The 20,742-nt window shown below is 43.0% G+C and overlaps 1 protein-coding gene across 1 annotated transcript in view; it reads left to right on the forward strand.

The window, feature by feature from the left end:
• LOC144767753 (C-type lectin domain family 2 member E-like) overlaps positions 1-13,105 on the forward strand; it is a 54,309-nt gene extending 41,204 nt beyond the window's left edge. Inside the window, exon 4 of the mRNA XM_078651139.1 lies at positions 12,962-13,105. Within this exon, the coding sequence (XP_078507265.1) occupies positions 12,962-13,088 (127 nt within the window). The 3' untranslated portion in view covers positions 13,089-13,105. The remainder of the gene's footprint in view (positions 1-12,961) is intronic.
• The last annotated feature ends 7,637 nt before the right edge of the window (positions 13,106-20,742 follow it).

Consider the following 20,742-nt stretch of genomic DNA (forward strand, 5'->3'; position numbering starts at 1 on the left):
CAGGTTATCACACAAGTGTATTGTACTCCTCCTATTTAGGACTGTGGCTGCTGTCTGGCTACAATGCATGCCAGAGAGCCAGGAACCGCTGCGCTTAATACAAGTGTATTGTTGCGTAGACATGCTTGGCATCATATATCTGGCTTCAAGCCAGAGGAGCAGCAAACTCTCTTGAACGTGCCATTTGATAAAGGGCAACTCTTTGGCCCCCAGGTGGACCAAGCGATGAAAAAAATGACGAACACAGAAAAAGCAAAATCAATGGGGCTGCTCCAAACCTGTGGTTCCTTTTTGGCGTTCCTCATACAAGCAAGGTCCAAAAACTACACCATCTGATGCCTCTACCTCCTGGTACAGGTAGCAACGTGACACCTTCCCCCTCAAAAGGGTACTACAGAGCAGATATACAGGAAACAATTCCAAGGGACATGGTAGGAGTGCTTCAGCAAACACTGTATCCTCATCTCAAATCAGCGCCTCTCTTCTCATTCCTCCTGATCATTTAGCACCCGTTGAGGTCCGAGTACAGCATTTCTTCCCCACTTGAAAAACTATAATATCAGATAAGTGGGTGTTGGATATTATCCAACATGGTAATTGTCTGGAGCACATCACCACACCTCCAAGCATTGCACCTCGCAGACACAATCTCTCTACTGAACACCAAACCCTGCTCAAACAAAAAGTGGAGGCTCTCTTGTTCAAATGAGCCATAGAGCCTGTCTCTTTTCAACATAAAGGTCCAGCAGTGCTCTCCCTATACTGTCCAATAAAAAATAATAAAAGACATCACTATGGCCTATCTTAGATCTCGGGCACAGTGATAACTAATCATTAAATACTATCGGATTTGTTATCAATGGAAGACATTACCAGTTCAAAGTGCTTCCATTTGGAGTCACTACCACCCCTGTGTATTCTCTCCAAATGCCTAGCTGTGGTAGCAGCACATCTGCGCTGATGGAACATTCATGTCCTTCCATATCTGGATGACTGGTTCATTAAAGCCAGTACACTTGTCATGTGTCAACAACACACTCAGATTACTTTCCATCTTCTCAATCAACTGGTGTTTACTATCAACATACAGAAATCATACCTTCAACTTTTACAGATTCTGCTATATTTGGGGACCATGCTCAACACACAGTTGGGTTTGGCTTACCCAAATATGGTCAGAATTCAAAATATCTTAACACTACCACACCAGTTCCAACCCCATCAACACATAAGTCAACAGTAATGTGACTCTTCGGCATGATGGCATCTTGTATCGCAATAGTACTACATGCTCGACTAAATATGCACATGCTGCAAAAAAGGCTGTGGCACCACAGTGATCTTAATCACAGGGTCAGCTACAAGATCTAGTGTTGATAGACAGTCTCACTCATTGCTCTCTGCAGTGGTGAAACTCACAAAACCTATCAAAGCGATGCCCATTTTTCGACCCTGTTCTCCAGATCATTCTCACAGCGGATGCCTGCCTTACAGGATTGGGTGTTCACCTACAGGATCTCACAGTTCAGGGTCTCTGGGATATCAAACACCAAGTACCTTGAGCTTCAAGCTGTTCACCTAGCATTGAAAGAATTTCTGACTCACCTGGCAGGCATGGTTGTCTTGGTCCGGCGGACAACATGACAACCATGTATGATTTACCAAAAAACGGGTTGGGACACACACTCTACAGTTATCACGCCTAGCTCAGATGATTTGGCGTTGGGCAATATGTCACAACATCCACCTGCTAGAGCAGCACCACCTGGGAATGGTCGACCACTTTGCTGACTTCCTCAGCAGGATGTGGCAACAAGTCCATGAGTGGGAACTCCACCCCCAAGTCCTTCCCCCCCCATAATTCACAAGTGGGGGTTTCCAGATAGTTGTTCACAACTGTGGACAAAGAAAAATGCCCACACTGCGCCTCCATGTTCCCGCACCCAAAGACCATGTTCTCTGGATGACTGGTCATGGATATTTACCTACGCTTTTCCTCCTTTCCCATTTGTTCAGTTTGTGGTTGGGAAGCTCAGGCAAACCTCTCTCACTCTTGTTATAGTAGCTCCCACTTGGGCTTGCCAACCATGGTAAACCACACTTCTCAAACACTCGAATTCCCCACCAGAAGCTTCCCCTCAACTCGGACCTTTTCACTCAGAACCATGAGGAAATTAGGCACCCCAATCCTTCAAGCTCAACCGTGCAATTTGGCTCCTGAGGTCATAGAATTCGGTTACTTTAAACTCCCGCCTGAATGCATGACCATTCTTAAAGATGCTCGCTGGCCTTCAACTTGAGCAAGTTATGCAATGTTGATACAACTAAAGATTTCCGTAAAGCTAAATAACTCTTTGTTGCATTTTCGCCCCCTCATAAGGGAAAGCCCATATCTGTCAGGCATTTCTAGATGGATAATTAAATGCATTCAGACATGTTATGCCAAAGCTAAAGAGACTTTCCTGACATCCCTCGGGCATAGTCTACTCCTAAAACAGGGGCTTCCATTCCTTTCCTGGGCAATATCCCAATAGCTGACATTTGTAAGACAGCAACATGATCTACACCGCACACTTTTGCCAAGCATTATGGTGTGGATTTGTAAGCACTCCAACAGCCAATGTAGGTCAGGCAGTGCTATGCATTCTTTCAAACAACTGCAGCACCCACAGGTTAGCCACCACTTTTGAAAAGGGACTACTTTACAGTTTATGTAGAGCATGTGTATTTACAGCTACAAATGCCTCAAAGGGAATATGTTACTTTCCCTGTAAGCATCCGTTCGTGACATGTAGTGCTGTAGATTCACATGTGCCCACCCTCCTACCCGGACACCTGTGGCAGTTGCAGTTCCATTACACTATTTCATTTGCATGGACATCTCTTTACTGATACTCTCACACCATTCTCACCCGCATGCGGGAAACATTCTGACAATGAAGTCGATGAACATGAAAACACACAAGATGATGGACGGAATTTTGCACAATGGCAAAACATTCACCCCTTGTCACAGATCTGGGTTTAATCCATCGTTATTTTGCTCCCCAAGCCACCCCAGTTCAGACATGGCCATATGAACATGGTCATTGTCACTAAGATGAGGAGTCACTGTGTCTCCTGAGTCTAGATACTACTTTGAAGAAAAACAACTTGCTCACATCCAGACCCGACACTAGATTTTGGAAGTATACAGAACATGTGAAGCTACAGCACTACATGCCACGAACAGATGCTTACAGGGTGAGTAACATATTCCTTTAAGACCAAATGTGGGCTTTCTGCCTGGTCTGTTAATTTCAGGCCGCCTTTTATTATTAAAAATACAGCGTCCCTAGCACTAACCTGGATTGCTCCTTACCATTTCGAGTTTTTTACTTGTTTCTTTTTCTCTGACACTTCTGTTGGGAAAATGACAGGATAGTAATAAGTACTAAGTAGTTTATTGGGTAGCTACTCAAAGTGACCGACCTGCTAATCCAGGCCTTTCCATCCAGCTGACTATCCGACTCAAACTAATACATTCTATATTTCTTGCAAACTCCAGGTAAGAATGGCACGCAAGTAACATTCCTTACAACATATCTCCTACCATTAATTACGAGCAAAACTGGGGAAAAAAACTTTTGTAATTTTTTTTTTTTTGTCTTCATTTGCCTCATTGGAGAGAGTGCACTCACTATCTCTTGCACTGTTACATGGGAGCTGTCCAAACTCTGTCTGCTGAGAGATCACAAGAGAAAGATACGGAGATTCCACCTATATCGCCCATGTAATAAATCTCTATCTTTCATAATCGGCCTCTGATCATTTCTCATCCACACTCCACTGAGGGGGAAACATAGAGAAATACCAGTAGAGGCATCAAGGCTTGATCATTGGACCCCTATATCTTTGTTTTCATTTTCTTACTAAACACTCATCTTTTACACCAATCAAGTATCGGGAGCCAAATATCATGATTGCTGACACCCAGCATGTCTATGGAGGCTATATATTTAACTGAAATAACCCAGTTTTCAAAACTTGGAGGAATTGCGGATACCCATAGCTTACAGATCTCCCTGCGCGCCAATAATATACTATAAAAAATCAGCCTTGCTTGGACCTTTGTAGTCTTCACCAACAAATCAAGCTGCCTGAAAATAACCAGCATAACGCTTACCTCAATGCTGATTATCATACATTCAGACAGGGCCTTACTCACGTCTCTCCAAAAGACCTGAAGTTCTGGGCACGTCACAAACATGTGAACATTATCCTCCTTTATACTACCACATTTTGGACAAAATCTATTTCATCACTTTCCATTTCCTTGTTTAAGACCCTTACTTTATCTTGAGGGAGGGGGGTTACATAGTCCTGTCCTAACCACTCCTTTATTTCTTCTATTGGCCCGAGGTCTTCACAGTACACTTTGCTAAAGTGGCTATGTAAAATTAGTTCTATTCCTGTCGAATCTTCGATCAAGGCCCAAATTTGCTCGCATATCACCAGGTCTATTCGATTTCTCGCTTGCTCTTTCTTCGCCTTCCAGGCCAGCAACTTATTACACCCTTCTCTATACTCAAAATGAGCTAAACGACTAGCCACCCACCTGCTCCTCACCCTGTCCTCGAGAACTATTGCTAACTTGGACTTAACTTGTGTTATTTCTTGCTGCAACCTTGTACTCACCTCTTCCTCTCTATCCAGAACGATTATTAGCTTTTCTAAAGTGTGAAGCCATTCCTCCTGAGCTGATACTGCTTCATGGTATCTCCTCCTTTTCCCTGCACCCAGAGCTTCTAATCTTCCCTTTAAAGAGCCCTTATAGCCATCCCTGGTTATACCCGGAGAAGCCGAGCCCCAGTTATTTAAAAAAACTCCTCAGTCTCTTTACTCAACAGTTCAATAACTCCATACGATCTAAAGTCCACCTAGATTGAACAGCCAGCTCACCGAACTTCATTTGGAGAATCACTGCCGAATGATCGGAAAAGTGAACACCCACACGTGATCGATACGATGAGCCTGACCCTTTATATTGCCATCAATGAGAAAGTAATCTATTCTCGACTGGTGTTTGTACTTTATATTATAGAAGGTGATGCCTTTTTGTGTACCTGCTCTTTGATGCCAAAGGTCGCACAATCCCAATTGCTCCATCATCTGTTTAATCCATGCTGACATTTTTGGGTTAACCAGTGCCCTACTGTGAGATGATCTGTCAAGGGAGGGATTTAAGACTGCATTGAAATCTCCAGCTAAAATAATTGGGTCTGAGACATTTATTAACTCTACCATTAATTATCCCAAGGGGGTTAAAATCATTCTGATTTGGTCCATAGTAGCCTGCCAATATAAAAGGGTGGGATTTGGCGGAAACATAGGGCTCTAACCTTGCTTGCACACCTTTTTTAACTAGTATAGCTACCCCTTTGGTTACTGCTTTTTTAACTGTACATGCAACTTGGGCAATCCAGCAATACAACTCTTGGACCTAAACCGTTCCATACCCTCCTTCTCAGTTAGGTGGGTTTCCTGCATTATTATAATTTGAGCTGGACAGTCCTTTAAATACTGTAAATTTCTTTCTCACCTCCCTCGTACCCTGAGACCGTTTATGTTCCAAGAGAGAATTTTTTTAAGACTCCCTTTTTTTAACCCATCCCTAATACCAACAGAGTGTGATAAAAAAAAAAACCTTACTCGTCCACGAGGCTTCTGAGGAACTATTTTTTTCCCCACTGCTCCCTACCCTGTGCTTTCTCCCCCCCCCCCCCGAAAACCCATCCCTAAATCTACACAGCTGAAAGCCATATGGCCCCCCCGAGCGTACTCTCAATTACGTGACTGAGCAAGGTAATCTTCTATTTATTCAATAGTTTTTTTTCTCTTTTAATATTTTTTTTCCTTTCTTGTTTATTTTATTATTTTATTTTATTCTATAAGACACTTTCCTCTATCTCTGTGTGCGCATTTCTTTTTCTCAACTAATTTCTTTTATGTGCATAACCAAGAACTAATCACTGTCCCTTGATCATGAATCTCCAGCTTGCTGGTCTTTGATAAAGTCGTCGACCTTTTCAGCTGAGTGGAAGATAAGACATTTTATTCTTGTACATGACCTTCAGGTGAGCCGGAAATCTTAGCTGCACTGTAGCGCCCAAACTTTTGTGTTTCCTTCCTTTTGCCCAGTTCCCATTGCCCATTTGAGGTAGTGTTTGAGACATCCGATCTGATCTGATCTCATATTTAATTCCCTCAACTTCTATTCTTTTTAAGCTCAAAGCTTTTGACAGTATCTTCTCTTTCAAAGAAAAGGTTAAGAAGTTGAGCAAGATCTTTCTGGGTTTTATCCTGTTAGTATTTAACCTGAAGGGGGCTCTGTGCATCCGTTGCAAGTCTCAAGCTATGTCATCCTCTGACTCTTCCAACTGTAATTCCTTTTTAATCAACTTCACCACAAAGGACTTTATATCTTCACCTTCTTTGCCTTCCGGTACTTACAGGATCTTTATATTGTTTCTTCTTTGGAAATTCTCCATCCTTTCCATTCTTTCCTGCTGCAACTTTTCTTCTAATTTTAATCTCATTAGTTCAGAACAATTTGCCTGTTCCTTTTCTCTTAATTCCTTCACCTCTCCCTCTACCGCTGTTGTCCTGCAGCGGAGGTCATCTATCTTTTTCTCAAGAGATTTGCAAACCTGCCTAACCTCCCTCTGATTCTCTTCAGAAGTCTCAAATCTATTCTTAATCTCGGCAGTTAATGCCATCAGGAGAGTTCCAATAGCCGGGTCCTCGTTCTCCACCTGGTTTAAACTCCTCTTGGGACCCCCATCAGGGACATAACTTGTTTGATCCATTTGTATTGTTGAGGTCTACCTCTTTTCAACTACGGACTGTTTTTCAGCATCTCTTTTCTAGGGACAGTAACGCCAAAGCTTGGTACCTGTTAGGTTGTATATCTTTAATCCAGTCCCCACCCCCTACCAATCCCAATCTTTAGACCCTGCATCCTGATCTGCACTCCCCTTTTCCTGAGAGTTTGCCTGCTCGTCTGCTTTATTATCAGGCAGGGGTGCTGTTTTAGGTAAAATTCTGAAGTAGGTTTTGAGAGACGGAGTAGCTTTCACTTTTAGCTCTGGCGTGCACTTTCTTATCTTAATTTTCCTTGTATTAGCCTTAACCTCCATTGATAGGGCTCCTTGGCTGTAGCTGTGGCAATAGCTTTAAAATACTCAGGTTGTGTACTAACAGAGTTGAACACTGTCAGTAGAGGTTTTCTCTTTTAACCTCAGGCTCCTGAGTGCATAGCGAGATAATACCTCCCTCTGGGCTGCCCCACTCACCCCTTTTTTCCTACCTCCAGCCACCCATGTTCGAGTGCAGTCTGGCGATTCTGAATCTTCTCTTGCCGTTTCCTCAAGCAAAAGGAACAGACCTGGCTCCCCTGTTGACTCGCTCCTTTCCCCCACCAGCCGCTAATCTCCCCAGTCAGCTTCCCCAATCATGTACTTTGTGCTGCTGTTTCCTAGGTATATACGCAAGGATGATACCAATTTTTCTAAAGCAATGAGTTATCAAAGTTGGTGAAAAATAGGTCAAGATGAAGATAAGATAATACCTCCCTCTGGGCTGCCCCACTCACCCCTTTTTTCCTACCTCCAGCCATCAACGTTCGAGTGCAGTCTGGAGATTCTTCCCCCCCAGAAGGGACTCTTGACTGCCGCCCCTCTTCCTTTCCGAAACTCCAGGGCCGCCCTAGACCATGAATTGCCGATTACTGAAGCGGACGCCACTTCCGACGCCATTGTGCCGCCACTGATTTGCAGACCCCGTCGGAAACCGGGCAGATACAATCCTGTGCCTAATTCCCCGATAAATAGATCTATCTTTCGGAAGTACTGACTGGGTTATTTTCCGCTTGTGTCTTACGCATCTTGAAAGTTTGTAACCTGTCATTTCCTCACTCGCCCGAGAATCTTTCGTGCTCCGAAGTTGCTCCCGCGACCCGCTAACTGCCGGCCACCATGTTTTCCCGGAAAACCTCTTCTTGATAGAAAATACTCTTCTCCCGCCTTGTTATAATAATATGGGTAAACAACGGAACATACACTGTGGAAGCAATAAACTAGAATAAAACACATTAAATGCTATTTAATATAAAAACATCGTAACTTGTCAATGTATTTATAATCCATACATACATGTTTCAGAGTGTAACATTGACATTTAATATTAGTCTGGAAATCTTTCTGGTTTGCCCATGTTTCTTTGCCTTCTCATATGCTTGCAGCATCTCATGTTGCTCAACATTCTCTGTTTCTTTGAGCATCTGATCCCAAAAAAGGACTCTGTTCTTGTTCCATACCGTATGATCTTACATCTTGACCTATTTTTCACCAACTTTGATAACTCATTGCTTTAGAAAAATTGGTATCATCCTTGCGTATATACCTAGGAGATTCCACATGGACATATTGGCCAACTTCCAAAACCGTTTCTTTCACGCTCACATGGTCATCATAGTACTCCTTGTATTTCTCTTCTTTCATCCTAACCCTAGTCTCAAAAGCTTCAACATCAATCCTGCTAGACAAATCACATCCCTTTCTTGTTCATACAGTCTTCAGTTTCCTAGCCTGAATTAATTCAAATGGGCATGCTCTGTGACCTCATGTACAGTTGATCTGTACAACCACATAATTGGTCTTATTCATTCTATGAAAGGTTTCCTGCTGGATATTACCAATTTAATTGAGTCTTTCACTACTCTATTGAACCTCTCACTGAAGCCATTGGCTTTGGGAGTATAAACCGCTTTCCTCTTATGATGTTGCGGTCTACCTGGTATTTACACATTTCAGTTGAACATAAATATGGTCTATTATCAGAAATTAAAACATCAGTGTACACTTTACTCCTAAATACTTTCTGGAAAAACCTTTATTACTCTTTGTGACTATCTTACACACATGAATTCAACTTCAACCCATTTAGATAAATATACCATTGCCACCAGATACTTGTTCGGAGTTCCCAGAATATCCATTGATCCCATAATGGCTACTGCAATCTTGGCCCATGGCCTCATATGAAATTCTACAGTCTGCAGTGGTTGGATGCGGTCCTTGTACATCTTGCCACTGTTGATACAAAACTCACACTCATTAACAACTTCCTCAACTTCTCTATGTGTACTTGGCCACCAAAAGGAATCTCAAATTCTACTTTTAGTTCGACTACAGCCTAAATGTAATTCAAAATGCATCTCAACTCTTCATCCTTATTCCATATCTCCTTTGAAATGGTATTTGTCAAAGATGCCAACTACAGTTCCCCATACTTCCATATCTCCATCCTGGTCATCCTGATATACTTATACTTCTTAAATCCTGGATAAACTATCTGTAAACTCACTCTTACCTTCCAAATATTTTACCACAAAATTGTACTCGTCCATACAAGACAACCAACGAGGAGTTTGTGGTGAAACTATACTTGAACCATGTGTAGTCCGTATGCTTGTCTTTGGTTTATGGTCAAATCGAACTTTAAACATTATTCCCCAAATCTAGGTCCTAAAATATTGGACAGCACATCAGCGTGTTGAATCACATCAATTAATTTGTCCCTGGGTCTTCTACCATCACCCTCAATGGTGTGCCCCAAATATGTAACAATGCTTAATTTAATAATGCACTTCTCTGATTTAGCTGTTAAAACCCTTTTCTTGCAAGATCTCAAGTACTCTATTCATCTTAAAGCCATGTTCCTCTTCTGCCTCTGCATATATCAGTATATCACCAGGTAGCAAACACCTTACAGATGGCCAAACAATGTGTGCATCAGTCTTTGAAATACTGAAGCTCACAGACTCCAGTCCTAAAGGCATTCTCTTTAAACGGAAAACTCCACATTGTGTCGCAAAGTTAAATGGCAAGAGGATGGTTGCAATCAATCTGATAAGCAGCAGATACAACATTGGTGAATTCCACTTAGCTTTACTAACCATCAATATTATTTCATTAATCTTGGGTAATGTGTGTCTAAACAATCTTTAAAATGTTTGTCTCTTTATGCTAAACAGTTGTTAATGCTAAGTATAGTTTGCCAGATTCTGACGGCCAGGCCAGTAAGTTGTTCAAAATACATGATGTACCGCCTAACATTTGGTTCAACATACTAGTGAATATATGCAGGTATTTTACCAAAAATATTAGCGTGAAGATATACTATGTCATTATTTTGTTATGTAAATAGGCTTCCATTTCCCCTTTAAATTTTCGACCAATGCAGCACCTAAAATGAGTCAATAAATACCCCCCCAACCCCAAACCAACTCCTCTCCCCCTTTTTCCTTTTGTATCTTTCCATCTCCCTGACTATTACCTGAAAAGTACAGTTATCGTTTCACTTCATGTGTTTATGCTCTAAAACTGGATAAATTTACATGAAATGTCAGTTTGTCTCTGCATTAATAGAAATGTAGACAATTGCTAGCATGTATATTTCTCTGCTTCACATGTTTCAGTTGTGGAAATTTCAACTGTTCTGCATTAATAGAAATGTAAACAAATGCAAGCATGTATATCTCTCTGCTTCACATGTTTCAACTGTGGAATTTTCAACTGTTCTGTTCTCTTCTTTTTTACTAATGCAATTGTAAGCATGTCTCAATGATATTCACTAGTATTTTGAACCAAATGTTAGGCGGTACATCATGTATTTTGAACAACTTACTGGCCGTCAGAATCTGGCAAACTATACTTAGCATTAACAACTGTTTAGCATGAAGAGACAAACATTTTAAAGATTGTTTATTTATTTACAGCATCATGATGGTAAAGTCCTGAGGAAGACACCTTCAACGTGTCGAAACGCGTAGACAGGAAACCATCCCTTACTTATATCATAATTTTTACAAAATTAATGCATATGTGATAATGCAATAATGTTTTATCAAGTCTTATCAATAAGTCAATGATTTTATTCATGACGTTTTATGTATGAAATTAAAATGTACTTTATATGCTAAATCAGTTGTGTACTATTATTAATTTTGGTGTGTTTGCCATCTAACCTGTGCCAGTAGTCATATTGTTTGCCTGGGTGCGTTACTTTACACACATTGTTTACCCTGCCCCAGGAACTTTATCCATATCAGGGGGTCCTTGTTTTTTACACATTGGAAATAGTTGTAGGATCAGAATTTGTTGTATAATTAGAAATTCAAAACAAATGAAGTTATTACTGTCATGGAAGACATTTTTAATGTCAAATGAAAGTTTGTGGCTGGAGAATAGTTATCAGTCTGATGTTTCTTAATCACTCTCGATCACTTGTTGTTCAATTCTGAAGACACTAAGGGGCATATTTATAAGCCCCTATCGCCACAGGAACATCACTTTTTCCGATGTTCCTGTGTGGCGATACGAGATTTACCTTATATAAAAGACCGCATTAAGCCACTTAACATGGCTTAACGCTGCCTTGTAAATAAGGCACCCTTTCACATTATACTTAGCGCAAAAGGGGTAGGCAATGGGGGTTGGGGTGGACGTTTTGACGCAACACATTGATTTTGACGCTGCCCCATATTTACATAGGTGGTGTAAATATAGATCGGCGCCAAAATGAAGTCCAAAATAACCTGGTCTTAACATGGCGCAACAAGGGGGAAATGCTTTATTTCTCCACGTTTTTGCTGTTTGTGTGTGTTTCATTGTGCAGCACACATAAAGAATCATGCATGGCGTTTTGCTGTTTTTATGTCCCTTCCTGCACATAAACAATCATTTTAAAAATGACAAGTTGCAACTTCTATGTGTGATTCAGAAAGCCGCACACAGAAGTTACAAATCGCCATTTAAGATTGTTTGTGCGGGAAGTGACACCTTACAATCTTACACCTTACAACAATACGATGCAGCAAAGCGTTTCCAAAGTGGCGGAGCGTTGCGTTTAGCCAAGAAGGCTAACGCCGTGCTCCGTCACTTTTCTTGTAAATATGCCCCTAATTCTCCTCTTGGCTTGGAGAATGATTGACAGCCTAGCATTTGTTATTGGTGCATAGGTAACGTGATGCTTCACTTTGCAGACAATAGTTTTCTTCCCAATATGCACAACAGACACACGTAGATCATCATAGCAAACGGAATGTTCAGAGAAGGGTCAGAACAGCTAGTTCAGAACCTTTCACTGTGAGGTAGTTTATATTTCAAATAAGACTAGTCAATGAATTGCTGTTTTCTCCAGCAACTAATGCACACTAAAACTACTGAAATCAGTGTGGTACTGCTTTCAGATGTTCTTGCATGCAGAAATTCACATTGTTTAGTCTCCATGTGGGCTGAATGCATCCCAAATTCTCAGACCATCCACTTAACATATCTTCATTTCCTGACTCTAAAATGACCTCGTTTACACAGTGGGTGGTTTTCCTGAATACAGCACTTATAAGATCTTCCTAGACCTACATTGGGCTCTCTTATTTAGATCATTCAAGATAACCCACCAAGACCTGTTTGACATTGTAGACATTGTAGACCTCACACATCATTCTGTGTTGCTGCTCAAGGCTCCTGTGTTGTGAATGTTTGGCTTACTAGAATTAACAGTAGTAAAACGGTCCCCCATAATCGTCTCTTATGTTGGATGTATACTGTTATGATTTCTTCCTTTTGCCGCAGGTGTAAAATATATGCCCACTACAGCATATTATTAAAGATGAAACTAGATGATCAATCATCTTGACTCCTGGTTCTCATGAAGCCCATGTGTCACTTATATTAACCACCATCACTGACCAGTGTCTGTCTTCCCAGGCTCTCATTCCCGGGCTGGTGAACTCGTATAGTTTTCCCTTTATATACTATTTAGAAACTGTGCTGTCTTATAAGCTTTTGTTAACATTTATTCTGATCTTAATGTAAATTTGAAGAAAAGCCCTGAGATTGTCTTCTTTTTGTTGCAGGTTTATAGTAGAAGATTATGCGGAATGTGCTTACCTAAATCATGGCAGAGTCAAAAGTTCCGAATGTTACAACAGAAGAAAATGGTGCTGCAAAAAATTGCCTTTTTATGAAAGCAAGATCAAATAAAATCATTATTTATACACCATTTTTGTTAATGGCTTTGCGAGAATTGTGAAATGACTCGCTGACTTGAATATGTGGGATAAAAAGAAAAAAGCTTGTTGAATTACATTTGATCAAAAGCGCCATGCAAAATGTCCCAAACTCTGACATTGGCATACAGCCCTCATAGTTACAAGCAGGTTGCGAGAAAGGTGTACAAAAAAGACCTTTGTTAGACATAGACTTGTAAGACAGGTAGGCGTGGTAAAGGGTAGGTGATAGTGTGAGCCTGGGAAGAGTCCTTTTGAAGCCTGTGACCTGGCCGGGACACTCGTTCTCTCCCCAGTTAGAGGAGCTGTAGATGGTCCGTGAGCGGCAATGTAATAATCAAAGAAGTCTATCTTAAAATGACCATTAATTAAAGGACTCTTCCTTATTATGTAACGGGCACCTTGTAGGTGTGACCATGAAGCCCTCACCCACCAACCTAGTTGGTGGCATGCTTCATCATCGGGCCCACCCAGTGACACCTAGTATGTCCTGGGTGTGCTACGACGCCTGATTACAGCAGAGCTGGTATGTTTCTGAGAATGCAGTATGGGGTGTTTGGTGAAGTGTCGGTTAAAACAGCTTGGCGAGGGTCCCAGCACCCGAGGGTAAATTAGACTTTAATGACTGGGCCGCCGTCAGCGGTTAAAATTAAGGCTATAGGACGTAATGGGGTGGCGAGTTACTACCACCTACACCCTTCAGTTGGTCGACATGTTTCAGCCAGTGCCTTAAATTATTCTGGCTTTCCTCAGGACCTTAAAAAATAAGTGTGGTGGTGAATAAAATAAAGTGGGGGGTGTAATGCAGACTGTGTTACACTCCCTAAGGTGTTTATCTATGTGTGGAAGGGACATTCCCTTCTCATGCATACGCTTTGGTTTAGCAGCTGGTGCTTCCTGGAGAGAAGCGGTAAGAGGATGACCAGCCTTTCTAGTCAGTGTCTGCCTGGTACCTGTTGCTCCGCCGTCGTTCTCCGGTAGCGGCAATGCCTCTAATGCTCAAAGTGGGGGTTTCATGGTTTGCATCTAGGATCCTGCTCTGCCATAACATTTATTTGATGCCGCATGAATTATACCTTTAATTTAGATACTACAAAATCCTCCACTTCTGGAATTAAGTACATTCTCCACTCTTTCACACGCATTAGACTCTTTGCATGGAATCCCCAAGGTGTCACTCTCTTTGTGGCTAACATTGCTTGGATGGGCATGCACTTTTGAGAGTGGTGAACGTAGAAAGCCTGGAGGTTTGCTATGCATCCTAGAAATGTATACTTGCAGAGGGATTGTTGGTTATTACTACAGGTGCAGATGAAAGTTGAGCCTCATTTTATGAAACAGTTGAGAACAACATATTTAAATATACACACAAAAAACCAAATCATCTGCTTAATAGAACATAGACTTTTCTGCAAGTAGTTCATTCTTTCCAGCGACTATACCAGAAAATGTACACATGGCTGATATGCATTAAAAGAGAGAGCATCAGCACTTCTCACCAAGAGCATATAGTAACAAATAACTAGTGGATGCCATTGTTAAGCTGTTTGAAAAACTCAATGAGGATCAAGTAACCATGGTTAATCTTTATTAGGACTTTAAAGACCACCAGGCAAGGCTATTTTTAGATTTACATTAAGATCCCTTTCAGAAAATAAAGGGATGAATTGTGCATCGAAATCACATTGGGCTGGTGTATTGGGCAAAACGGAAGCTATAAATTCCACTTAAAATAAATCTCCAATCTCTTTTTCTCCATGAGTATCTAGTTCTCATTTTGTTCTTTTAGGCTCTCACGTACTTTCTCTATTCTCTCCCCATACTGTAATCTGTCCTCACTGCCTCTCAACCTTTCCCCACTAACTCCTTCTGTTTGGTTTGCGTCTATCTTTCCATTCCAGTCTCCACGTTGTTCTTTCTATTAACTCTTTTCTTTTTCCTAAGCTTCTCTTCATTTCTAGATCTTCTCTCTATTTTCTCTGTACTCAAAGAAAATGCTTCCCAGGAATCATCTTGAGTTTTTTTTTTGTTATGCTGTATATGCTGAAGTTACACAGCAAAACAAAAGTGAAAGCAGACCATGGTAATGGAATGTGCAGGGATCCACAAATATCCTACCACACTTAGTTCCTGCAATTCTCTCTAACAGTATTACGCCACTTGTATGACTCGGCTAACACCAGTGAAAGGAGAGGTGCTCTAATCTCTGCTAAAACACAGAGGGCCTCATTTATGAGGTTTTGGCGGAGGGCAGCATTGCAAGGAATCTTGCTGTGCTGCAGCACGTCAAAAGAAAAAGGTGGAAATGTGCCATACCTATAAGACACTGCGCTTTCCTGCCTTTTCCCCAGGGCTGGTGCACAATAGGCTGCCATGCGTCAAGGCAGGCACCATTGCACCATGGTGCAGGACACCTTCCTGCACAAAATCAATCAATTCAGGTGATTTCCTCTTTCTATGTGTGCTGTAGAATGCAGCTCAAATGTAATAAAAGGAAAAAACTAGGAGAAATGAAAATATTTCTTCTTCTTGCTCCTCCCTACCGCCACCCCTGCCGTAAGGGAGACGCATTTCTCGTAAATCTGGGAATGTTTCAGATTCCATGGGTGTTGCCTTGGAACACCCACAACATCCATGGAACGCCCCTTTCATGCTTTGTTCCGCGTGAAAGGGGCACATATTTACAAGAGTATGAAAAGCCAAGTAAAGTGGCTTTAAGCGGCCTTGTAAATATGCTGCGGCACATTGCCCTACCAGAACGTTAAAAAAAATGATGTTCCAGTGGTGCAAAAGTGAAGCAAGGAGCCTCATAATTGAGCCCAAAGAAACAACTTGCAAATTTACTCATTCTGGTGATGTGGGTTGCACCGGTATTTTGGCCAGAACTTGGTTGGCACCCATGGAAACCTGCCAGCCCAGACATTTCTAGTGTAGGGTGGTGTTACTCATGTGGATACAAATATCTCATCTTACCCAGAATGCCCTGCAAACACCAATATTTGACTAAATCACTGATCTTTCTCATTTCTGCGAAGGAAAAATCTGGAATCTGTGAGGATCCAGTAAATTCCTACCACCCGTTGTTCCCACACCTCTCCCAATAGAATCTCTACCCCAAATGTTCAGCAAGTATTCTGCATTTAAACCGGTAATTACATCGGACCTCATAACATCAATTTGTTTGCTATGACAATAAATTAGATTAAGATAAAGCAGAATTTCAAAAAAGTCAATACATTTGAAAAATCATATTCAAACTACATAGATCTTAAGGTACAATATGTAAATATCTGAAAATGTTAGTATTTGCTCTGCATGGTTGTTCAGAGAGGTCAATTATCATACAAATGTGTTCATCCACTGATGCCCTGATTATGGTTTGTGCAATATTTGGTTCAAGGAGATGAATCCCCAGTGTGTTGTCCCTGGCAGGGTTATCTAGAGAAAAAAACGTTTTTGAAAGATTAGTCTGTTATAGCAAACCTTTGTGACATGGCAGGCTATATTTTCATTTCAGATTCACACTACTGCTAAGAAGGGTATTTGCAGCACTGTGCAGTCGCCACATTTACTTAATAATCCATCTGTACTCTACAATCAAAACAAGGATCTCTAGAGCATATACATTATCTCACTGGCCTATATTTCACGACAGGCCAGTTCCCCTAGAAGGCTTTAGGCTGGAGCAATGTCAATCAAATGTAAGTCATACCAGACTTGTGATGATTCTGCCCCAGCCAGTAGGTTAATCAAAGTATTACTCTGTAATGGAGTCAGGCGATTTTCTTATTGGACATTGCTTCTAAATGGCTGGTATGTTTAGGTAGTGACAACCACTTATGTATCCGGATTAGGAAATAACATGAGCGTTGCTGGCTTAAGACAACCTGACCCAATGTCCTGTACAGTTGTGCAATCTTTTCACTCAGTGAATTCTTGTTTGACTTACTGTATGTGAAGGGTAAGATGAGTTCAGCTGATGCCCATTGAATTCTATGCCTTCTATACAATGAAAACACTGCAATGCTTCGGAAAAGAATCAGAATAGGAACAAGCGACAGCGGCGGGAGCAGGCGGGGGCCTTCTCTTCCAGAATCTGATTTCGAGCAAAAAATCGAACTTGAATCCAAAGACATTCCAGCAGGACAGGGTGTCATGAGTACTAAAGCCACTTTACCCCATAAACTCTCTTTCACCAAACATAAGGCTTCCGCACCACCTCTGCCTTCGGGCCCTGGTCGGCACCAACATGATGTTTACCTTCAGGCCCGGCACTGAAGCAAACTGCCAAGCCTTCTGGCTCAGGATCAAGTTGAGACCGATCATCTTCGGATCCTAAAACTTCGGCTACGAATGACAAGTTTGGTTCGGATCCGAAAACTTCTGCTTCGAAGAACAAAAAGGGCAAATCCTGTTCAACACCAAAACCTTCCGCCCCAAAATTGAAAGACGATCGACAAAAGCCCCAGAATCAATCCTGGATGTTATGAAAAAAGATTAGACCCTAAGCAGAAAATGCTATATATTAATCCAGATACTGGACACATTCTAGCTAAAACACCTTCCGCAAGGAAAGTCAGTTCAGAAAACACAGGTTACAAGATTCCTCTCAAAAAGAAGGACATGGCTACAAGTCCTATTCACCCTACTTTTCAATCCCCTCTGCCACCTTCACTGTTATCTGCCAGGCTCAGATCCACTACACATCACGCCAGGGGTCCACTCATACACGGCCTGATTGTCAGGATGATGACAATGCCATTTTACAGCAGGTCCATGGGATGACAATAATATTATTTTGCCCATGGATTATGACCCAGATTTATACCCTGGAAAGCCATCACCTCCAGACAATAATGTAGCTTGTCAAGAGCTAATTTCAAGGGCAGCAGCCTATCATGGAGTTGCATTACAGAGTCTTTGGATGAAGACTTTTCTTTTGAGACACTAGGGACTAGTCAGTCTACCCATGTTAAAATGAAGATGAGACCGACCCAGGGGAAGGGTAGCTGCTCGCCAATTCACAAAACATTCCTCATTAGTGTTTGGGCTTGATTGGGTGGACCCCTGGCGCAGGCTGCATGGCGATGTGAGGGTATACACATCTTTCTGCAGTCCATGATTCCTACTCTATTTGTTTGTCCCCTCGGACGTCTGCTGGTCGGGTGGTGGAGGCGGATAGCCTCCCGCGGGTTCTCTCTGATCATTCGCCGATCACTGTTATGGTACCGATGGGCTGGGTGAGGCGGCCCTTCCGCTGGCGCCTCTCGACGTGGAACCTCCAGAAGCCGACCAATACTTGATGCTTAATGTGGGTTCGGTTTCTAGGGGTGAACCTTTGTGGGAGGCATTGAAGCCCACGATTCGGGGGTTGACATATCTTTTTGTGCAGCAGCCCGTAGGACTCGGAGGGCGGCTCTGCTACAAGCAGAGGCTAATATTGCAGATCTAGATCGTCGCAGCAGGGGTACCGAAGACACCCAAGTACACCATCAGTTACTGCTGGCACAAAAGAGCTATGCATCTCTTCTTATGGATGAGGCCCGCTTACATGACTGGCAACGCGTAGTGGTGTGTACCAATGGGGGGATACTTTGAGCAAGATGCTCCGTACGTTGTGTCAGGGGATATTCCATTCCCAGCCCCTCCCTGGTATTGTAGGCCCGCATACAGAGCCTCTTATGGACTCCTCTGCCATTGCTGAGAGTTTCTCTGCATACTTTGCGTAGCTCTATGCCCCCAAAGAATATCTACACGAAGATGTGATTGGTCGATTTCTGGATGACCTGCCACATGCTCTGTCAGATGAGGCGAGTGCAGAGCTGGATCTCCCGCTCACGGAGGAGGAACTGGGTGCAGCCCTAGGAGACCTTAATTCAGGCAAAGCGCCGGAGCCTAAAGGGTTTCCTTGGGAATATTTTGAGAAATACTTTCTACAGCTTGGACCCAACGTTCTTAGGGTGGCAGAGGAGTCCTGTGATTGGGACCGTCTTCCTGCGATTGGAAACACATGGAGATAGTGGTGTTCCATAAACCTGGCAGACCCCTGATCAGCACGCTGCATATCTTTCCATTTCTCTCCTGAACGTTGAAGCTAAAATATTGGCCAAGTCACTGGCCAACAATTTGCGGTCCCGCATCACTACATTGGTACACCCAGACCAGGCCGGGTTTATGCCCCAGAGGACATTAGACGGGCACAAGTAGCTGTGGCCACCACAGGGGTTCAGTGAACGGGCGGCGCTCCTGCTGGCAGATATAGACGGGACGTTTGATTCCCTTAGCTGGGTGTATTTATTTGCGTTGCTGAGCAGATGGAATCTTGGCCCACGCTTTTTGTCCCTGCTCTACACTGATCTTACTGCGTCGGTACGTGTCGCTGGCTCTACTTCCTCCACCTTTTCTATTGGACGGGGTACCCGACAGGGCTGTCCTCTTTTGCCATTTTTGTTTGCACTAGCGGTTGAACCTCTGGCCGCCTGGGTATGCATGGATGCGCAAGTGACTGGCTTTGAATGGGCACATGGTTTGTCGGATTGCATTGCCTTATATGCCGATGACGTTCTATTATTTTCTCACGGATGTGGGTCAAACGGGGCCACAGCTGCTTCGTATTATGCAGGTGTTTGGGGAGTCATCGGGTCTATACCTGAACCCCAGCAAGTCTACTCTATGGCTCCTCGGGGGCACAACTGGCCTTGGCTCCTGGGCTTCATCGGTTTGTGTGGTTACTGGTGGAATAAAGTATCTCGGGGTATTTTTGTCCGGTGCGTGGGAAAGGAATCTGGTGCCGGTTTGGGAACGTGCGCGGAAAGATCCCAAGACACGGTCTCATATGCCATTGTTTATATTTGGTAGGTCGGCCATCTTTAAGATGGTCTCACTTCCCTGGCTCTTGTATCAACTGCAGAATTATCCATACCCTTGACCCCACCAAGTAGGTCGCTCCCCCTCCGTACAGCACCACCTGAGCCTCCCTGCCCCAGCTGAGGAAGTTCGAGGCCCTCCACCACCTGCAGGCTACCACCTTTGCCTCATCCCTGGTGGCCAATGGTAGGCCGTAGGTAGGTTTGTTCATCCTCCGCTCTTTTACTTTTATTGCATTGCCTGTATTTTCATTGTTGTCTGTGACTGCTGTTGTCTGTCTTCCTCCACTGCCTGTACGGGGTCCGTGCCCCTTTTTCCTCCCTCCGTTCCCCTCGCTGTCCCCGTGCTCTCTGCCTGGTCTCTCCTTCTGTACCCCTCGCTGCCCTCTTGTCTCTGCCCGGTTTTCCCTTCTGTTCTCCTTGTTGCCCCAGTGCCTCTCTGCCCATTCTGCCTTCTGTTCTTAGCTGCTCCTGTATTTCTGTATTTTGCCTCTGTGCCACTCTTTTGTCCGGTATTTCTGTGCCCTTTTTGCCTTCTGTGCCACTTGTTTTTCTATCGTTTTTGTGCCCTTTTTGCCTTCTGTTCCACTCGTTTTTTGTGCCCTTCTGCCCTCTGTGCCACTCGTATTTTTTCCCCTTGTTATTGTGCCCCTTTTTCCTTCTGTTCCAGTCGTTTTTAGGTCTCGTGGCGATTACAGCACGAAGCGCTGTCTCGCTAGAGACCTATAGTCACCGGCTCTGCTTCCCAGGAGACAGGAGATG

This window comes from Lissotriton helveticus, chromosome 7 (assembly GCF_964261635.1).
Source record: "Lissotriton helveticus chromosome 7, aLisHel1.1, whole genome shotgun sequence".
Lineage (NCBI taxonomy): Eukaryota > Metazoa > Chordata > Amphibia > Caudata > Salamandridae > Lissotriton > Lissotriton helveticus.